The 21746-nt window shown below is 38.3% G+C and overlaps 1 protein-coding gene across 1 annotated transcript in view; it reads left to right on the top strand.

Annotated features, from left to right (window-relative positions):
• Window positions 1-15493, top strand: part of LOC110195029 (heterogeneous nuclear ribonucleoprotein H2-like) — an 82158-nt gene extending 66665 nt beyond the window's left edge. The window contains 3 exon segments of the mRNA XM_020967683.2: window positions 10709-10797; window positions 11923-12382; window positions 12385-15493. Coding sequence (XP_020823342.1) covers window positions 12196-12382; window positions 12385-13364 — 1167 coding nt within the window. The 5' untranslated portion in view covers window positions 10709-10797; window positions 11923-12195 and the 3' untranslated portion in view covers window positions 13365-15493.
• The last annotated feature ends 6253 nt before the right edge of the window (window positions 15494-21746 follow it).

The raw sequence follows: 21746 nt of genomic DNA, 5'->3' as shown, positions 1-21746 counted from the left end.
TTGAAATTCAGCAAGCATATTCCTGCCTTCCCCTCCTTCCCCAAACTCTTTCTGACCCACACAAAGCTTTGTCAAGAAGGCTGCTAGGTGGCGGCATGGATAGAACACTAGGTTTGGGGACAGCTAGGTGGAGCAGTGGATAGAGCACCAGCCATGAAGTCAGGAGGACTTGAGTTCAAATCCAGCCTCAGACCAAACGCTTGACTCTAGCTGTGTGACTATGGGCAAGTCACTTAAGCCCGATTTCCTAAAAAAAAACAAAAAAAAACAAAACACTAGGTTTGGAGTCAAGAAGAGACCTGAATTCAAGTATGTCCTCAGATGCTTATTAGCTGTGTGAACCAGTGGCAAGTCAATTAACCTCTATGTGTCTCAGTTTCCTTAACTGTAAAGTGGGGAGACCAATAGCACCTACTTCACAGTTGTTTTGAGGATTAAATGAGATAATATATGTAAAGTGCCTAACACAGTGCCTGGCACATAGTAGGTGCTTAAAAATCTCTTATTTCCTTACTTCTTTATTCCCCCCCTCCCCAAACACCCTCCCACCTCTCTCTCCTGATTATCCTCCTATGATCATCCTTCAGTTCTCAATGTCTTTTCTAAAATTAGCCCCTTCCCCCTCTGCCGATAGTATACAATGATCCAGCCCTGGCTTGACCAGGCCAAAGTGTAGAAGGACTAACCATTCCTCCATTTGTATCCCATGCTTCTCTTAATGAAGCCAAAATTCACCTTGGCTACTTTGTCTGATTTATCACACTACTGATTCATAATGACTTGAAAACCCAGATGTTTTTCATATGAACTATTGTGTAACCATGTACCCCCCCTTCCAGTACTTGTGCACTTGGCTTTTTTTAAGCCTATGCATAGGACTAACCATTTGTCTTGGCTGTGATTGTGAAGAGAGAGTCTATCCAGCCTATGCTGGACCTGCTCCTGATGAAGTCCATGCATACAAGGTCTTCTCCTGACTGTCACTGAGCCAGTCATGTGGGGGGTATTGGAAGAGTAAATCTTAAACCTATTTCAGATATAACAAATGTGTTTTTAAAAACCATCCCACAGCAGCTTCTACACACACACACACACACACACACACACACACACACACACATTTACAGTCACAGACTCCAAAGAAGAGGAAGGAGGGTGGGAGGCAGAAGTGACTATAGAAGGTACTTGACAGAGGGCATAGGCATCAGGATTACAAAAGAAACTCAGCAAAAGATTGGACAAAATATTTTGGTTTTCACAGCCTCCAGCAATTCGACTTAAGTGAGGAATCAGAGAGGGCATTGACCAAGCCTAAAATCAATAAAATCTTGTCGTGCCCAGGCCACGAGCTGCCTAGAATTAGAAATTTCCTGCATTACAGAGCCCTCTCTACTGCCATCAATATCTAGAAAATCTCTTCTACTCACCTTTTCCTAGTGGGGTAAGGAAGACCCACACGACCACTCTTGCCCCTGAAGACTGAAGAAGAACCACCATCCCAAGTCACAGATTGCCTGAGATTAGAGACCTCCACTGCAGGGATCTCTGGAGCACCATTTCTAAGAACCTTCCTGCCCTTACTCTGATCTATATAATATTCTGATCAATAGATGCCTCTCTTGTCCTATGGCAGCAGATTCCTTCCTCCAACTCCCCTTATCCTTGTCATTCAGACTCCTTTTCTGAGTTGGAATCCTCTTTCCCAGGATAGACTGCATTCTCAGCCCTTCTCATCCTAGCCTTGCCCCCACCTATTTCTGTCCACCTCTGCCCTCCATTTTATTCATCACTGTCTGGAATCTATTGTTACCAAATCGCCGTTGTCTTAGATATCTTTCTTTTATACTCTCTCTTTTCTGGTACTTGCAGGAACCTGGATTTTTTTCTGAAGACATTTCATCCCTCATTAGACTGTCCAGCGCTCGGTGAGCCTTCTCACAAACCCTGTAACACCAAGAGCTGCCACTTTTCTGATCCTCCTTCAGAAGCCTCTCTCTTTTGAGGTTCACCCCACCTGTCCATTTTGAATTCTATTTTCTGGTAACCTAGCCTCTAAATTATTCTCCCTCTTTTCCCTAGGAGTTCAATACCTGGCTCAGAGTCTTCTCTACTATATCCCTTTGAGCCCCCTGGCCTTCTAGTTCATCACCATCCTTAGTTGCCTTGATGCCCAGCTCTACTCTACCTCAGCCAGCCACAGAGGTGGTCAAAACTCAGACCTCATAACTACTCAAACCTCTTCTTTCCCTAGAACTCTGAAATTCACTTCTGATTGTAATTTTCTATCCTTTCTCTCTTTACACTTAAACCTATTCTTTGCTCTCACAAAAAGCTCCAGTCCCATGTGGTGAAGGGGAAAGACTGCTGGATTTGAAGTCTAAGGGTCTGGGTTCAAATTCCTGCCTTGCTCCTCATTACCTCTGTTACCATGAGTAAGTCAGTTAATCTCTTTGGGCTTCAGCTTACTCATCTGTAAAATGACAGTGTTGAACTAGATGTACTCTGAGGCACCTTACAATTCTAAATCTGTGCTCCTATGATATCTTTCCATTTACTGTCTATCACTACTGCTCTGGCCTCACCTCAAATCCAGCTTCAGAAACTTAGTAGCTGTGTGACCTGAGTAAGTCACTTAGCCTCTGTCTGCTTCAGTTTTCTCATATATAAAATGGGGAAAATAATAGCACCTACCTCCCAATGTTGTTTGGAGGACCAAAATGAAATATTTATAAAGTACTTTACAAATCTGAAAGTGCTATATTAATGAATAGAGTATAATGCATAGGATTACAAAGAAAACCAATTCTGTTGAAATCATTAACAAAATATATATTTTTTTTTAAAAACCACAAACTCTAGGGTAAGAACCTCTCTTCCAGAGCATTGTAGAATTCTAGAGTTGGAACAAATAAGAGAACTGATGCCAAGGAAGGTTAAGAGACTTGGCTAAGGATGCTCAGCAACTCAAGGGCCAGGGTTGGACTAGAAAACAGTTTCTCCAATTCCCATGTCTTTCCCGATATTCAATTGTGTTCTAGTCTGCATCATGGTACTGGGTAAAAAGATGGCAGAAAAGAAGAAAGATTAATACTATCTGGACAGACCTAGAGAAGTGTTAGGCCTGGGGAGGGACAAGGGGAATGTATGCAATTATAAGAATTAAGTGGAGTTAATCAGGGAAACCTTTCTGGAGGGAATAAATGTTGAATGTGGGGTAAGGAAGGAAAAGAAGGAAGTGGATTGACAAGAGAGAGGAAAGTATTCCAAATGGAAGGATCAGAGGTATGCATCCCAACTGAAAAAAAACCCTTGTAACAAATATGTTTTAATCAAATAAAACAAATTTCCAAATTGGCTATTTCTAAAAAACATGTTTCAATCTACTCTCTCAGTCTTTTAACAGTTTGACAAAAAAGTGGGTAGCATGTTTTATCATGAATTCTCTGGAGAAATGGTTGGTTATTGTGTTGATCTGAATTCTTATTTCTTCTGAAGTTGTTTGAGACTCCCCTGGCTTCATTCAAGATTCAACTCAAACACTACTTTCTATAGAAAGCCTTTTCTATCCTTCCAAGATGCTAATGCCCTCCCCTGTAACAGGGATTGTTTTTCCTTTTTCTTTGGAAGCCTGAAATTTAGCATGGTGCCTGACACATAGTAAGCACTTAATAAATGATTATTAACTGATGGAATAATTGAGACCATTTCCTAGAAGAATTTTAGAATGTCTTCTTAGAATCAAAGGGAGGAATTTTGAAAATTTAAAAAGACAAGAATAATTAGCTGTCAAAGATTGTTGGTGAAGACCCAAGCAGTGTTGGTGCACACCAATAGAAGTGGAACAGAATGAAAAGAATGGAGAAACATTGGAGGCAGGCTCAGGTCATGGGAGGAAGATTTAAAACAGTCTAAGAAAGTTTACAAGATTGGAAGGAGAAGTCTGTATGCCTGGGGTGGAGGTCTGGTGGAATTCTATCCAGAGTCCACACACAGGGCACTGGCAACACTGGAAGAGCAGCAGCAACAGGAGCAGCTTTGGGAGCCCTCAGTCCGGAGATGGTAATGGGATTGGACAACTGGTCAAAAAGAGATTACAGAGGACCCTTTGCTGGCATTTGGCACAGATATACTGATTGGTAACTGTTCCCCATACACAGTTACACACACACACACACACACACACACACACACACACACACACACACTCAGTTATGCATAGAAATGTGACTTACCCAATAGGTAAATAGGAGGGGGAGAGGTAAGAGAGGGAGGGAGATAAAGAAGAGGGAGGATTAAGGGAGGCAGTGGTTAGAAGCAAAATAGACTTTTTAGGAGGGACAGGATAAAAAGAGAGAGAAGAAACAGAAGAAAACAGGATGGAGGAAAATACATTGTTAGTAATCATAATGAATGTGAATGGGATGAGCTCACCTATAGAACAGAAACAGCAGAATGGATTAGAAACCAGAATCCAACAACATGTTGTATACAAGAGATAAACTTGAAACAGAAAGACACACAGAGAGTTAAAATAAAGGGCTGGAGCAGAATCTAATATGCTTCAACTAAACTACAAGAAAAGGGCTGGAAAAAACACACTCAGTTGGGTGTAGAAATCTTATCTTACCACACTGGAAAGTAAGAGGGGGAGGGGATAAGAGAGGGGTTTTGGAACTGATAAAAGGGAGGGCAGATTGGGGGAGGTAAAAGTCAGAAGCAAAACAGTTTTGAGAATGCACAGGGTGAAAGAGGAGAGAAAGTATGATGAATGGGGAAAATAGGATGTAGGGAAATAAATAGCAATCATTACTGTGAAAAAAAATTTACAGTCAATTTCTCTGATAAAGACTTCATTTCTCAACTATAAAGAAAACTGAGTCAAATTTATAGAAATAAGAACCATTACTCAATTGATAAGTAGTCAAGGGATATGCAAAGGAAGTTTTCAAAGTAATCAAAGCTATCTATAGTAATATGAAAAAATGCTCTAAATCATGATTGATTAGAGAAATGCAAAGTAAAACAACTTTGAGCTACCACCACATACCTTTCAGATTGGCTAATATGACAGAAAAGGCAAAAGATAAATGGTGGGAATGTGGGAAAATTAAAACACTAATGCACTATTGGTAAAGATGTACCCTGATTCCATCATTCTGGAGACCAGTTTGGAACTATGCCCAAAGGGCTATAAAACCATACATACCCTTTGACCCAAGAATACCACTACTAGGACTGTATCCCAAAGAGATAAAAAAAAAATAGGTACAAACATATTTATAGCAGCTCTTTTAATGGTGGCAAAGAATTGGAAATTAAGGGGATGTCCATCAACTGGGGAATGGCTGAACAAGCTGTTATATATTATTGTGGTGAAATAGCATTGTGCTATAAGAAATAACCAGAAGGATGCTTTTAGAAAAACCTGGAAAGACTTACACAAACTGATGTGAAATAAAATGAGCAGAACCAGGAGAACACTGTACACAGTAACAACAATATTGTATGATAATCTGCTAAATGACTTACTATTCTCAGCAATATGATGATCCAAAACAATTCTGAAGGAGTTATGATAAAAGATGTTGTCCATCTCCAGAAAAAGAACTGGTGGAATTTGAATGCAGAACAAAGATGTTTTTTCTTTTTCTTTTTTTTGGGGGGGTAGGAGGGTGCATTGTCTGTGTTTTCTTAAACAGCATGACTTACGTGGAAATGTGTTTTCATTACTATACATGTATAATGTAGGTCAAATTGCTCACCTTCCCAGTTGGGGAAGGAGGGAGGAGAGGTGGAGGATTTTGAAATCAAAAATTGATAAAAAGAATGCTAAAGTTGTTTTTACATGTAATTGGTAAAAAAATATTAAATTTTTTTTAAAACTACAAAAAGTCAGGGATAGCAATCATGATCTCAGAAAAAGCAAAAGCAAAAATAGACCTAATTAAAAGAGATAATCATGGAAACTATTTTACTAAAAGGTACCATAGACAATGAAATAATATTAAAACTTTTTACAGCAAGTTTCTCTTGTAAAGCCCTCATTTTAAAAATATATACTGAGTATAGAACTGAATCAAATTCACAGAAGTAAGAGCCATTCCCCAATTTATAAATTGTCAAAGGATATGAACAGGCAGTTTTCAGAAGAAGAAACCAAAGCTAACTATATTCATATGAGAAAAAATATCTAAATCACTATATGAGAAATACAAATTAAAACAGTTCTGAGGTGCCACCTCAAACATCAGAAATGACAAATATTAGAGGTGATAAGGAAAAAAAGAAATATACTAATGAATTATTGGTAGAATTGCCAACTGGTCTAGCCATTCTGGAAAACATTTCGGAATTGTGCCCAAAGGGCTATAAAACTTCATAACCTTTAACCCAGTAATGCCACTACTAGGTCTATAACCTAAAGAGATCAAAGAAAAAGAAAAAAGACATATAAAACATATTAATAATAGCTCTTTTATGGTGGTAAATAATTGGAAATCAAGGGGATGTTCATCAATTGGATAAACTGAATCAGTTGTGACATAAAATTTGATGGAGTATTATTGTGCTATAAGAAATGACAAGCGGATGATTTCAGAAAAATCCAGGAAGCCTTATATGAACTGATGCAAAGTGAAGTGAGCAGAAACAGGAAAACAATGTATACAGTAAATAGCAATGCTGTAATGATGATCAACTGTGAAAGACTTTGCAACTCTAATCAATACAATGATCCAATACAGTTCCAAAGGACTTACGATAAAATAATGCTTTCTACCTCCAGGAAGAGAACTGATAAACTATGAGTGTAAAGTAAAGTATAATTTTCTCACTTCCTGTATTTTTCTTCCTTTAAAACACTATGGCTAATATGTAGGTGTGTTTTGCACATGTATAATTGACATCATATTGCTTGCTTTCTGAGTGAGTGGGAGAAGGGTGGGAAGGAAATAATTTGGAACTCAAAATTTAAAAAGAGAAGAATGTTAAAAAATAAATCAACAATGAATTTTTTTGAAATGAAAAACACATGAAAATTTTTTAATTAAAAAAGAAGATATTTGAGACATTTAGGTGGTGATAGAGGCCTATTCTCAGGAACACTTGATTTCCATTTCTGCTTCAGACAATCTCTACTTGTGAAAACCAGGGCAAGGTACTTAAGTCAATTAACCTCCTTTGGCTTATTCCCCAGCCTTAAAATGGGTAAAATTGTACCTACTTCACAGGTTTCTTAGGTGTAAATGAAATCATAAATGTAAAGGGTTTTTAGCAAACTTTAAAGTGATATGGAAATGTGTTGTTATACTTATGAGTAGTTGCGGAAAAACATGGGGCAAATGTGAGCCACTGCTGTGTATTGAGGTTTGAAATGGTCATCGCCCTTATTAGAAGGTACACCTTTCTTACACCCATTCACATTATTTCTTGGTATTTCCTTGGATGTTTATACTTCAGAGTGCTACCTTTCCTTAGTTTAAATTCAATAGCCTACCCCAGAAATTCATATTTATACTTTAGTATCCTTGTCCTAGACCATTTCTGAGGCTGGAGGAGACATTTTTTTATTCTGTTTGTCCTTTTAGTACCTTTTTTCTGGAGGTCATGGCTGCACTGAATGACTCATGTGACTTACCTGCTACAGTGACTATGGCTATTGAGGATGCATTGACTCTCTCCTAGATGATAGTAATTCTCAGTTGCGAAGATCAGAAAAAAATTAAGCTTGAGCCCTGATTGGTTTACTTAGATATTGAGATCCTGTTGTCAGGCCTTCCAGAAATAAGTGAACATTCAGTAAAAACATCTCTTGATTGCAATGAAGACTAGAATCTTCATCTGTCTTTATACTTAGTAAGTGCTTAGGAGAGGGTGTGATCAGATAGTCAAGGGAATAAATTTCTTCTTCATTATTTCTGAGGTGTGAACACTATGTTGTACTCAAAAAGTGGCAAATGTATTAAATGTAATTAAATGAGGTTGAAGCATAGAGCAGGTAGGATAGCCAAGCACTGAGGGGTGGTCTTTTATGAAGGGGGATAAAGGGATTTTTCTACTGTCCCACTCATTATGAGGTTGGCAATTCACACCTTCTTAATGTGAATGGGAAAGGGGAGGAGATACTTGAGAAAAGTGTATAAAAGCCTGGCTCAGTTGGCTAGCTCAGTTTGAGAAATCTCTGCATATGAACTAGAGTCCAGCTGAAGCTGTGTTCTTGACTAGGAAGCCTCCTAGCAGGATAGTAAAGGTAAGATTCCTCCTGGGGAAATGTCTTTTTCTATCAAATCTCTTCAAAATTGAAAGATGGTTTCTTTATAGTTGAAATCAATAAGAGATATGGGATTTGAACCAGTGCTGTGTCATGGTTATACCTCCATGACCGTAGTCAAGTTACTTACTCTGCATAACCCTCAGATTTGTCATCCGTTAAACAGGGATTTTAATACTTGTAATATCTGAACTCACAAAACTGTAAGTATCAAATAGGATAACACAGAGAGTGATTGCTTGTCATGTGGTTAGCCTTATAATCACATTCATTTATATTCACTCAGAAGAGGAACAATGTCTTGACTATGATCCATGGCTATCATGGTATTGACTATCTTGGCTAGTGAGATTGGCTGCAGCTCAATTCTTGGGGAAGTTCTGGGATGGGATCCAGCACCTATTGCTTTCCTCGGCAGTACCTACCTATGTATACAGTAGGCAGTCAGGCAATAAGCATTTATTAAGCTCTTACCAGGTACTAGGCATTTGCTAAGTTTTGGGAATACAAAGAAAGGCAAAAGTATGGTCCCTGCCCTCAAGATGCTCACATTCCAATGGAGGAGAAAGCAAGCAAACAACTATTTATACAGAAAATATATGGTGTGCAACTTGGGTAATCACAGAAAAAAAGGGGGCAAGGGATGATGGGAAAGGCCTGCTCCAGAAAGGGTATTTGAGTTGACCCTTGAATGAAGCCAGGGAGTTCAGTGGATAGAGGCAAGAAAGGGATCATTACAGGCTTAGGGAAATGCCAAGGAAAAGGCATAGAGGCAGACCCTCTCAACCCACATCAGTTGCAGCATAGTCTTCCATGATCCTGCTTGGGGGTCTTTGGTACTTGCACTCTTTCTTTCCAACCACTTGCACTATTTTTTCCTTTGACCTGGAAGATCTAGACTTTATCTATGACCTTTTTTGTTACTCTGAATTTTACAGACATTGACAAACATAAACATTTCTATATACAGAGGAGAACAGTGAATGAGGATTATATATGAAACCAAAAATCTCCACTTAATTCAGCTTGCTTTTCTTTTCAAATGTATATAATAAATTGTGCAGATGAGTTTCAAAGCTGTACTATTTGTGTCTCTTGAAACTTCTTTTATTCTCTCCTATCTATTTTGGTTTTTGTTTGTTTGTTTTGTTTTTTAGGCAATTGGGGTTAAGTGATTTGCCCAGGGTCACACAGCTAGTGTCAAGTGTTTGGTCTGAGGCCGAATTTGAACTCAGGTCCTCCTGACTTCAGGGCCAGTGCTCTATCCACTGCGCCACCTAGCTGCCCCTCCTATCCATTTTGTGTGAGACGCTACAAGGGCTTTCTTTAATTTCTTTTCTTTTTCTTTATTTTCTCTTCTTTCTTTCTTCCCCTCTTTTTCAGTTTGGCAGCTTTGACTCTAGCCCTCTTCTGTCTAGGAATTGTCCTCATAAAACCAAATAAGCAAAGTCAAGCAAAACAAATTCACATTGGCCATATCCCAAAACACATCTGCCTTTTGGGTCCTCCACCTCTCTGTCAGGTAATGAGTTGCCTGCTTCATCACTGGTAGTCTTGAGTCATGACTGCTCATTGCATTAATCAGAGTTCTTAAGTCTGTAAGATTCTTGTAATGAAGTTGTAGTTGTTAAATTATTCTCCTGGTTCTGCTCATTTTGCCTTGTATCAGTTCATACAACACATCTTTCCAGGTTTTGATGAATTCACTCCTTTCATCATTTCTTAGACTATAATAATTTTCCATTCCATTTCATATGCCATAGTTTTTTCAGCCATTCCTCAATTGATAGACTTTGACTTTCTTTCCAGGTTTTGCTAGAGCAAAAAGTAATATTGTATCTGTGTGTGTGTGTGTGTGTGTGTATGTGTGTATGTGTGTGTGTGTGTGTGTGTATTGCTCCTTTCCATCATTATTTTTTCTCTTTGGGGTATATGCCAATTACTGATAACAAGTGGACCAAAAAGTATATATAGTTTGGTGACTTTGGTGATTTTATAGGTCTAAATTGCTTTTCAGAATAGCTAGACCAGTTCATAACTCAAACAGTAGCACATTAATTTACCTATTTTCCTGCAACCCTTCCACCATTGTCACTGTCTTTTATTGCCATCTTTGCTACTCAGATGACTCTGAGGTACAACTTTAGAGTGCTATTTTGAATTTCTCTAGCAGTGATGTAGAACCTTTTTAAATCACTGCTAATTACTTGGATCTTTACCTTTGAGAATTACTATATATATCCCTTAACAATTATCAATTGGAGAATGGCTCTTATTCTTCTATATTTGAATCAATTCTATAAGCATCTTAGATTTCAGATCTTCATCAAAAAAAATTCCTACAAAAGTCCCGAGGTGTCTGTGGGGGGGGAGGGGGGAAGAGTGTCCAGGTAATTGATTCCCTTCCAAATTTAACCGCATTGATTTTTGTTTGTGCAGCTTGATGGTACAGTGGAAAGAACACTGGACTTGGAGATAAGAAAAACTGAGTTCATATCTGGCCTCAGACACTAGCTGTATCACCCCAGGTAAGTCACTTAACTTCTGTCTGCTTCAGTTTTCTCAACTGTAAAATGAGGATAATGATAGGACCTACTTCCCAGTGTTGTTGTGAGTATAAAAATGAGATCATATTTGTCAAGTGCTTTGCAAACCTTAAAGGACTACATAAATTCTAGCTATTATTGTGCCAAAACTTCCATTTTATGTAATAAAAATTGTCCATTTTATCTACTATGATTGTGTCTCATTTGTTCATAATCTCTTACTCTCTCCATACCTCTGAGAGGAATCTCCACTTTTGGACTTCAAATTTATTTAGGATGTGATTTTTTTTAATAGTTTGTCTATCAACTATCCATTTAAAGCTTACTGTGGTGTATGTTGTGAATGATGGCTTAAACCTAATGTCTGCCAGAATGCTTTCCAAAATTCTCTCTGCAGTTTTTGTGAAATGGGGAGTCCTTTCAACAATCATAGAGTGACTTTGGGTTACCTGAACACTCACTACTTTGAAAGTGAGAAATATTTCCACAAAAAAAAAAAACCTCCATGGTACCATAGCTATAGTATGCTAAGGCAGGTTCAAACAATTGCCGGTTTTGCCAAAGAACCTAGTCCAAAAAGGTAAGGGTAACACACAAGTGACCACAATGAGGCTGAAGATGGGTAGAAAAAAGAATAGGTCAAGTTTTGTAGTAATAGATGATAGAAAAGGGTCAATTCCCATTTCTCCGTGGACTGCCATCAATTTCAGAAATATCAGACCTGCAGTATCACACACACACACACACACACACACACACACACACACAAATAGGAATAAGTGGATCTTTCCTTTATGTGGTAATTACTAGCTTTCTAAAACCAAGAGCCAGATTATATGTAAAAGGAACAAACTAGAGGCTTTTACTATAAGATCAAGGGAAAAGCAGACTTGTCTATTACCACCACTAATACATTATGGTGCTAGAAATTCTAGATAAATCAATAACAAAAGAAAAGGAAGTTGAGAAAATAAATAGTTAAAGAGGATGATATGAAATTTTATTGAGAGAACTCTTCACAATATCTATGTATATAAACATTACGGTTTACTTAGAGAACTCTAGAGAGTCAACTAAAAAAAAATGAATTGAGATTTTTCTTTACAGACAGGCTGAAGTTGTCTCAAGACAGACCTATATCAAGCTGCTGCTGCTGATTACACAAAAGGAGAAGAAAGCTTTGTAGTGAAGGTCCATGGCTTGCCTTGGTCATGCTCAGCCAGTGATGTCCAACACTTCTTCTCAGAATGCAAAATTCAAAATGGGGCATAAGGCATCCATTTCATCTATACCAGAGATGGGAGACCAAGTGGAGAAGCTTTCATTGAACTCAGATCTGAAGATGATGTCAAACTGGCACTGAAAAAAGATAGAGAGACTATGGCACACAGATATGTTCAAGTATTCAAGTCAAACAAGGTTGAAATGGATTGGGTATTGAACCATACTGCTTTAAATTGCCTTGACACCACCAGTGATGGCTATGTGCGCCTTAGAGGACTCCCATTTAGCTGCAACAAGGAAGACATTATTCAGTTTTTTTCAGGGTTGGAAATCATGCCAAATGGATAATGTTGCCAGTAGACTTTCGAGGGAGGAATAGTGGGGAAGCTTTTGTGCAGTTTGCCTCCCAGGAAATAGCTGAAAAGGCTCTAAAGAAACACAAGGAAAGAATAGGGCACAGGTACATTGAAATCTTCAAGAGTAGCCAGACAGAAGTTAGTACTCATGATCCTCCTCAAAAGCTAATGACTAGGCAATGTCCAGGTCCTTATGATAGACCTCAGGCTGGCAGATGCTATGACAGTCTTAGTAGAGGAGCTGGGTTGGAAGGAATGAGGTGTGGTGCCTGTAAAAGTGGGTATACAGGTTATGATGACTACAATGGATATAGTACTGAATATTACTTTAGAAGAGACCTCAATTACTATTTAGGAATGTCTGGTCATAGCTATGGAGACCGCTGGTCTACCTTCCAGAGTCTATCAGGCCATTTCGTGCACATGAGAAGACTACCTTACAAAGTTACTGAAAATGATACCTATGATTTTTTCTCACCACTCAAACCTGTGGGAGCACACATTGAAATTGGATATGATGGCAGAGTGACTGGAGAAGCAGATGTTGAATTTGCTACTCATGAAGATGCTGTGGCAGCTATGTCAAAAGACAAAGCAAATATGCAACACAGGTACATAGAACTCTTCTTGTGTTCTATAGCAGAAGCAGACAGTGGGGTTTATGATCCCCAGATGATGGAAGGCATGGGCTTGTCAAACCAGTTTAGTTATGGCAGTCTATCCAGCCAGAATTTGAATGAAGCTTATGGAGGCACCTATGATGGTCAGATCAGCATGAGCAAACGTGACCAAGTTTTAGAGGAAAACTTCAGCAGCTTTTCAACCACACATTGCATAGAGAACCAAGAGGAAGTGAACAGCAGCTACAACAACTTGGAGAGCTTTGCATCTGTGGGAATGAATGGAATGGAAGAAATATCAGGCATGTCCAGTATGGGAACTGAATCAGTAGTGTATCCTGATAATTGACCCTTAGTCAACTTTTCTAAAGAAAATCGAACAAAGATGATGGTTTGCAATTCAAGTTTATTGTTTATACTTACTGTTATTGAAATCAGAATTGTTTTTTAAAGTTCCCAAGTTAGATATTTTTAGAACACAGGAAAATAATCTTTTACGATAAGCAAGCCGAATAAAGATTATAATTGCTAAAAAAGAATTTGGTATTTCTCAAGGTAGTTATGTTGCATGAGTGCTCTTAAGTATTGAGGTTAAAGCAATCTCAGTTCTGTTAAATGTACCTTTTATGCCAGACTATCAGGAATGTCAAAATGCATTTTGAGAGACACAGTTTTTAAAAATATATTTATTTACTTTCTCAATTACATACAAAAATAATTTTTAACATTAGATTTTTAAAAGTTTGAGTTCTCAATTCTCTCCATCCTTCCCTTCCCCCCCCATTGAGGACACTAATTTTCTATCGATTATGCATCTACAGTCATGCAAAACATTTCCGTATCAGTCACATTGTAAAAGAAAACCTTAGGTCATGAAGAGTCAGACATGACTGAAATGACTCAACAACAACAAAAGAAAACAGACAAAAAACACGCAAGAAAAATAAAGTTTAAAAAGCATGCTCTGATCTGCATTCAGACTCCATCAGCTCATTCTCTGCAGGTGGATAGCAATTTTCATCACAAGTCCTTCAGAACTGTCTTGGATCATTGTATTGCTGAGAATAGCTAAATCAGTCTCAGGTCGTTACACGACATTGCCGTTACTCTGTACACCGTTTCCCTAGTTCTGCTCACTTCACTTTGCATTACTTCATATAAGTCTTCTCAGGTTTTTTATAAAACCATCCTGCTCCTCATTTCTTACCACACAATAGTATTCCATCAAAATCATGTACCACAACTTGTTCAGCCATTCCCCAATTAATGGGCATCCTCTGAATTCCTACTTCTTTGCCACCATAAAAAATGCTGGTATAAACATTGTTGGACCCATAGATTCTTTTCCTTTTTCTTTGATCTCTTTGGGATAGAGACATAGTAGTGGTATTGCTGAGTCAAAGGATATGCAGTTTTATAGCCCTTTGGGCACAATTCTAATTTTTTCTCCAGAATGTTTGGATCAGTTCACAACTCCACTAACGATGCACTAGAGTCCCAATTTTGTCCATATGCCTTCCAACATTTGATATGAATTTAAAAAAAACAACAAATAAAGAACTGTGTGATTCAAAAGGGAAACGTATGACATGTTCTAGTTTGTTTCCTTTACCATCCTCTAAGGCACATTTAAGGTTTGTTTCTTTTTAAGTCAATGAAGACAATTTTTAGAAACATTATGGATATTCTAGGGCTTTGGTCTTAGTGTTCCTATTAAATTGTGAGGCATTGATTTAAATCTTTTGTTGGATTGAAATTTCCTTTTAGGCATGTTATATGAAGTAAAATTTGTTAAATAAAACTTCCAAAAATTAATTGAGGGTATGGATCCAAGGTGATGTGGTAGATGCAGCAACCCAGTCAACTCTTTATTTTTCAATTGATTTTTTCCAATAATAACATGATGGGATCTGATTGGATGAGGCAGAATCCAATTGAGAGAGAAGATGGCTGAGCTTCTCTATATTGCCCTGCAGATCCATCCTGAGGAACTTGGCAGTTCTCTGATTTAAGGGATATTCTTGTCATTTTAATAGTGCAATACTGAGCACTGGTTTAAGGGTGATTGTAAGGTTAAAAAAATTGCCACTGCATTACTAATATGACAGCAAAAGAATGTTGATTTGCCTAGCAGGAAAGCAGTAGGGGAGTGGAACCATAAAAACAGTTATTAGCAGAAAAGCAGCTTTTTTTGTGGCACAGAATATTCATGAAGAAAGTGAACACATCAATACCTACAGTCCCAGAGTTGTAAATGGTCCCATACACATGAGCTGTTCTCATTTATGTGACTCCTTCCTAGATTTCTCTGTGTTTGATCCATCTTCCCCACTGCTATTGTAGAAGAATGTTACCTGGGTTAGTGGACTGTGATGTATTGATCATTATTGTATTTCCCTTATCTTGTGTATCTTGTGGTGTTATAATTATTCTTGGTTTTTTTCTTACCATTAAATAAAAGTTTTAAGTTTGAACTAATGGTATTATTATGATTAATTTTGCATAAATAGGAAATATGCCAGTGTCAGGAACTATACTAGTAGGTAGCCCCACCTCCTCATCCCACCTCAAACAAATACACACAACAGGACAAAAGAAAAAAGAAAAAGAAGGAGGAATGACTCCCACATTTTTTTTCCTTCTTAGTACCACCACCATAGTTCCTGTGACTGTAAACTATACCATACTTCTTCTTGTCACCTGTCATACCAATATCGATCCTAGAAATGACAGCTCTCCATAATTGTAAACACTGTCAACCACATAACTCAAACTGCCTTTGCTAGCTTATCATTCAATACCTGATAATAACAATAGGAGACATGATTAGTCAGTTAGCCACCAGCCCAGAGACTCTAGCCATGAATAGTGTTGAGGGCCAGAACTGGAAAGTCTAAATAGGGATAAGGAATTTAGGTTACAGCTTGACTCTTTTCCTTTTCCTACCCATAAGGGCTTAATTATTCAGATCCTTTGGCTCACCAACCTCCCATGCCTAAAGGTTAGAATACTCTGACCCTTAGACCTTGATTGTAAGCAGGTGTAAACAATTAAGGATGCCATAAGGGCTGGGGTTAGTCAGGTAAGAATGGTGAGGATGCCTTGGGGATGACTGTTAGCTTTCACTACATAATCTGGACCCTCAGATAATAAATTGGCTCAGTGTTTCACTGACCTGCCTGGCCCACGTCTTTATTTCTCACCCCTCTTTTGATGCAAAACTTAGTCGTGGGTGACAGGTAGCCCTACGAACAGGGACCTAGGAAGGTACAAGAGGGGCAGCTCTCTTGGACTCCAGAGAAGAAAAAAGAAAAAAGAATCTTGGCAGCTCCAATGCTGTGAAAACAAGGTAAGAGAGAGACGCACACAATACCCTATCTTTTACACCGGACTGAGTGGTAATATAGGGGAAACAAACAAAAGAAAAAAGGCTCCGTAATAGGAGCATAAGAAAAGAAAAGGACTTGAGCATAAGAATAGTGCCACTTTAGAACGGGCGCACTTACTTTTGCTTCTGGGAGGCATGCCTGGGATTGAAAGTATGGGTCAAACACAAAGCAGAAGCAAAGACAGAGAATATTACCTAAACTTTCAAGGAAACAGTGAAAGAAAGAAGTTTATTTATTACAGATGGTCAGTTACAGGAATTTTTGGAACGTGTAGAAACATGCTGTCCCTGGTTCCTTCCAGAAGAAACAATAGATTTAGAAATATGGGAAACAGTGGGCCGACAAATGAGTGAGCACTACAAGGAAGTAGGGCCAGGTGCATTCTCCATGGCTACATTCTCAATTTGGAAAGTGCTAAAAGTGTGTCTTACTCCTGGGGGCGGGAACTGAGGAAGAAGAAAAGATGAATAAAGTATTTAAGGAAAAGCTTAGAATTGTAGAAGAAGATGTTATCTATGCAAAATCTATCACACTTTCAGCAGCACCACATCCCCCACCTTCATATAGATCAAGCTCATACAGAGAAGATAGTGAGGAGACAAATAAAGATCAAAAAAGCCATAAAACACATTGTAAAAGGATATTAGAAGAAACAATCATAAAAACAAAGAAAAAAAGAGTAAGAGGAATCACACATTTTCAAGCACAAGTCATAGCAGCTGCCTTTAATAATGTCCAAAAGCCTCAATGAACACTAAAATGTTTTAATTGTGGGAAACCAGGTCATCTAAAAAGGGAATGTAGAATATCCAGAAAAATCTTTCAAAATTCTCCTAGTTTGCCCTGTCCCAAATGTTGCCAGGGTAAGCATTGGGCTCCTCAATGTAGATCTTCTATTGATATTGATGGGCAACCTTTAAACTCCCAGTGAGGCCACTCAGGCCCCAGCAAACAATAGGAGCTGCGCTGTCTCTTATGCACCCCACGCCAGCTCCGACTCCACAATAACCACTGTGCTTGACATGCTACCTCTGGTAGCGCTGGGTTGGATTTTGTTGCCCGCAACCAGATTGTACACCGAACGGAGAGGCATGAAATAACTTATGACATGGGCCAGGCGGAGTAGAATTACTGACTCAGTTTATTCATCTGAGGGCACAGAATATATAGGGAAGATCTAGCCTAACTTCAGAGTCCTCCCCGTGAGACATTCCCCAGAACATCTGCTGAGGATGTAACAATCATGAATTTCCTCCTATCAGGGTTCCTAGATTGGGCTGTAGATTCCAAGGTTTTCCCAGGCACCTAGGCGCCACCTGCATAGAGGAGTAAATACGTAAATCTAAGGTTCAAAGAGAGAGAAGGGATATCTCAGTGACCTCTTTATCAGGAAGGAATTTGGGGAGCCATATCACTTAATCCTTTGAGCCCTTTGGGGTGAAAGCCTGAGCAGAGGTCAAACTCTGCCTTGGATCTTAAACCCTTATCAGACTCTTAAGATCAGCTCTCAACAGGATTTAAGTTCTCATATCTCTACAGAAATTAGTGATGATGTAGTTTGCATTCCCACTAGTGTATATGGTCCACTCCCTCCTGGGACAGTGGGACTTATTTAGGTAGGAGTTCACAGTCATTCCGTGGTCTCATGATTATCCCAGGAGTAATAGATTCTGATTTTGTTGGGGAAATTAATGTTATGTTATATGCTTTCCCTTGTTGCCATATTTCTATCAAAAAAGGGGAAAGGGTAGCTCAAATGATTATCATGGAATATACAAAGTTAGGAAAAACAGCTAAAAGAGTAAGAGGAACAGAAGGCTTTGGGAGCACAGGGATGTTTTGGCATAGAACTATCACAGATGTCAGATCTACATTAAAGATAATAGTACAGGGAAGAGATTTACTGGAACACATGAATGTCACCATAAGTAGCAAGAATTTTTCACAGGGGTCACAGCCAAAGATAAAAAAAAAAAACAGTACAAGTTCCAAAAATAACTTGGAAAGAAGGGCTTCCCATATGGGTGGACCCGTGACCGCTTAATCTAGACAAAATCAGGGCTCTTCATCAGATAGTAGAGGAACAATTAGCTGCAGGACACATAGAACCATTCACAAGCCCATGAAACTCTCCAATATTTGCCATCAAAAAGAGGTCAGGAAAGTGGAGGATACTGAAGATCTCAAACAGACAAATCATGGCATGGAAGAACATGTTAAGGAACCGTTGGAACTTAGAAAAGTATTGACCAGTTATAGATAAGTGGTTTAAGCAGCCAGAAGGTGCATCTTTGTAAAGAATTGATTAAAGTAGACCAACTAAAAATAGCTGGAAAAAGAGAATTGTTATTGGATACCACATGCAGGGACTTTTAAATACCCAAAGATTGAACTTAGATGTCAGCAAAAAAAAATATTATAGTAGCAGAAGATACAATAAAGTTCAGAACAGGGATTCCTATTACTATGGAACACTTGACAGGAACAGAGATCAAAAACTTTTAACAACAAAACAAGAGGTACAGGCAACTTAGGTTTTTTGCTTAAAAACATGATTTTCAAAAGGCAATTCACTTGTACATAGGATATTTTTCCTTCTTTTTGAGGAGGAGAGGGAAAAACCATAGAAAAAGACTTTAATAACAGATTTTGAAAGGTGTCTTTGGTAAGTTTTATAAGAACTCATTAAGAGCTAAAATAAAATTCTCCTGTTCCTAGTCTTGACATGCTTCATATCATCACTGTCCCAAGTAGAAGGGAAAAACAGTTTTCAAAACTTTATTACTAACAAATGGTGGAGGTATACGCACAAAAATTAGGATCTGGTTATGGTTCTTATAGTGTGTACCTTGTCATGAGGTGGAAAAAATAGTTTGAGTTATCTGTCTACTCTTACAGATTTATTTCACCCCCTCAAAGAAAGTAAGATCACATATAATTGCCAATCTCAGCTAATTAAGATGCTCTGCATCAGAGTAACATGAGTGGCACAGCTTAAGAATGAGGGGTGTTGGGAAAGCTGTATAGGAAACCTTATGCTTTCTCCTACTCCTGAATCTGAGTTTTGACCTTTCAGAAGCATCTAAGTTTTTCAAAAGGAAAAAGCCTTATAGGACAGTTTATTATGAAATCCCTAAATGTTTTTTTCAGAGCACATATAGACCTGCAAGAACAATTACAACTGGTTTACCCAAGAGGAAAAAAATGTATGTTTCAGATGCTGTCTTTAATTCTGTAAACAGCCAGGGCCCCACACCCATTTGTTCACCAACATCTTTAGAGAGGCGGAAAGCTCAAGCAGCTGAAATGAGTGAGGATAAAGTAGAGAATGAAATTGTACTTAAACTATCACCAGTTGTTAACAAGAAAGTAACATCATTGACTCAGACTCTACCGAGTTCAAGAAGAAAGGCAAAGAACAAGAAAGAATTATCCTGAATATGGCATCTGCTCATTTGGGTTTTGTTATTAGAACCAATTCTTGTATATGATGGCAGTTCTGAGTAGTTCTTTTAACCATTTGTTCATTGTTAATTTGGAATGGGTGTTCTTATCAGCACAACCAAAGCACCTTCTCCAAACATATCTATCTAGGACTATACAGAGAATTCTTTGCACATACTTCAAGGCATTCAAATAATACAATGACACTATGAGTGACATGTTCTACTGTGAACTTAGAGAAATTGAATTTCATTACACTGAGTTTTTAGGATATTTGGAAATTTTTCAGGTTGGATTTTTTTTTCTGGTTGAAAGCACCTGTTTATTGGTTGGAATGTCAGCTCACGGCAACCTGCTTCACTGAACCACTGTAAAATACAAAAATCAAATCCATTGGAAAAAGTTATAAACAGAAGTTCATAGTAAGTGACCATTTCACAGGGAAGTCATTGATGTAGAAGCACTATTGGAGAATGACAAGTCCCTGGTTTTTATTAGCTTAAAGTAGAGCTGTTAAGACTTTATTTGGATACAGACACACTCCAAAGGCAATGTGGAATCCATTCATCTTTTATAATATTTACTGACTTATCTGGTCCAAGTCAGCACAGAGTGTATAAAACAAATATTCTAAGATGAGAAGAGATATAGTGGAAATTTGACTATTTTGCAGTGACTGCAAAACAAAAGTTGTTAGAAAAACTAATCACATTTAGACTCTTTTAGATGTAATATGTAATGCAAGTGTTCAAATGCCTCTTGGAAAGGAGAAAAAACACAGAATAGAATGGCATTGTGTAAGTAAAACAAAGGCTTGGAATATCTAAAGACTATTCCACTGAAGTCCATAATAGCCAAAAACCTAACATACTGTGTGTGGTACAAGATTTTGTCAGGCACATTTGATCTGTTGTCAGTTATATCTGTTGGTGGCACTTTGCACATTTTTACCATTGCAACACTGCATTAACATTCTGCATGTATAACCAGTAACTGAATGAAAAGGCCTGTGGTGCCGTCAAAGTGTAGGAAGAAATTTTGCCAGCATGCATGCCAGATTACTGAATATAAGGTGCACCAGTAGCCCATGCTTAACTTATACATGAAATGCAATCTTAAAATCAGTCATTCTGTAATAGAACACTGCAGATAATGCATCTGTTTTCACTAATTCTAACCAGTCTAGTGGCATTGACTATCCTTTGAATAAAGAGAGAAAAATAATAATGGAATGTTTTTCATGCTTTTCCAAATAAAACACATTACTGGAATCCCATATAACCCTACGGGACAAGCAATTGTGGAAAGAAAAATTAGATCCCTGAAAATGCTTCTTCAAAAGCAAAAAGTGGGAGAAGAAAGGGGAAGGCCACAAAGACAATTGGCACAAGCGGTGTATGCTCTAAATTTTCTTAGGCCTGATAGAGAAGGCTATACCCTGGCTGAAAAACACTTTAAGGTTTATGGGAAAGATAATAATGGAGAACAAAAGACTCAAAGAGTCATGTGGAAGGACCCAAACACCAATCATTGGTTTGGGCCAGATAGGTTGTTGACTTGGGGGTGAGGGTATGCTTCTGTCTTTCCAGATGGTGCAGAAAGACCAATATGGGTTCCTGGATGGAACATCCAGATCTGTGCTTGAAGTGACCCAGAAACTTCAGACACTCAGACTGCAGAACAAGCGCAGAGACAAAAGAACAAGAAGGGGATGTCCCAGATGACAGAGGAGGACAACAAAGACATTACAAATAATGAACATGCTGCAGTTGACCACCCTGAAGTCTAATAAAAGCATTGACTCTCATTTTCCACTGCAACCTTGAGGTGTTGTTTTTCTTCAGTGCCTGAACAATATATTCTTTCATTTTACAAGGACAAACCAGTCAGAATTGAGT

This window comes from Phascolarctos cinereus, unplaced genomic scaffold (assembly GCF_003287225.1).
Source record: "Phascolarctos cinereus isolate Bilbo 61053 unplaced genomic scaffold, phaCin_HiC Scaffold_726;HRSCAF=1367, whole genome shotgun sequence".
NCBI lineage: Eukaryota > Metazoa > Chordata > Mammalia > Diprotodontia > Phascolarctidae > Phascolarctos > Phascolarctos cinereus.
Note: the sequence above shows the minus strand (reverse complement) of the source record. Positions and strands in the feature narration are given on the sequence as shown.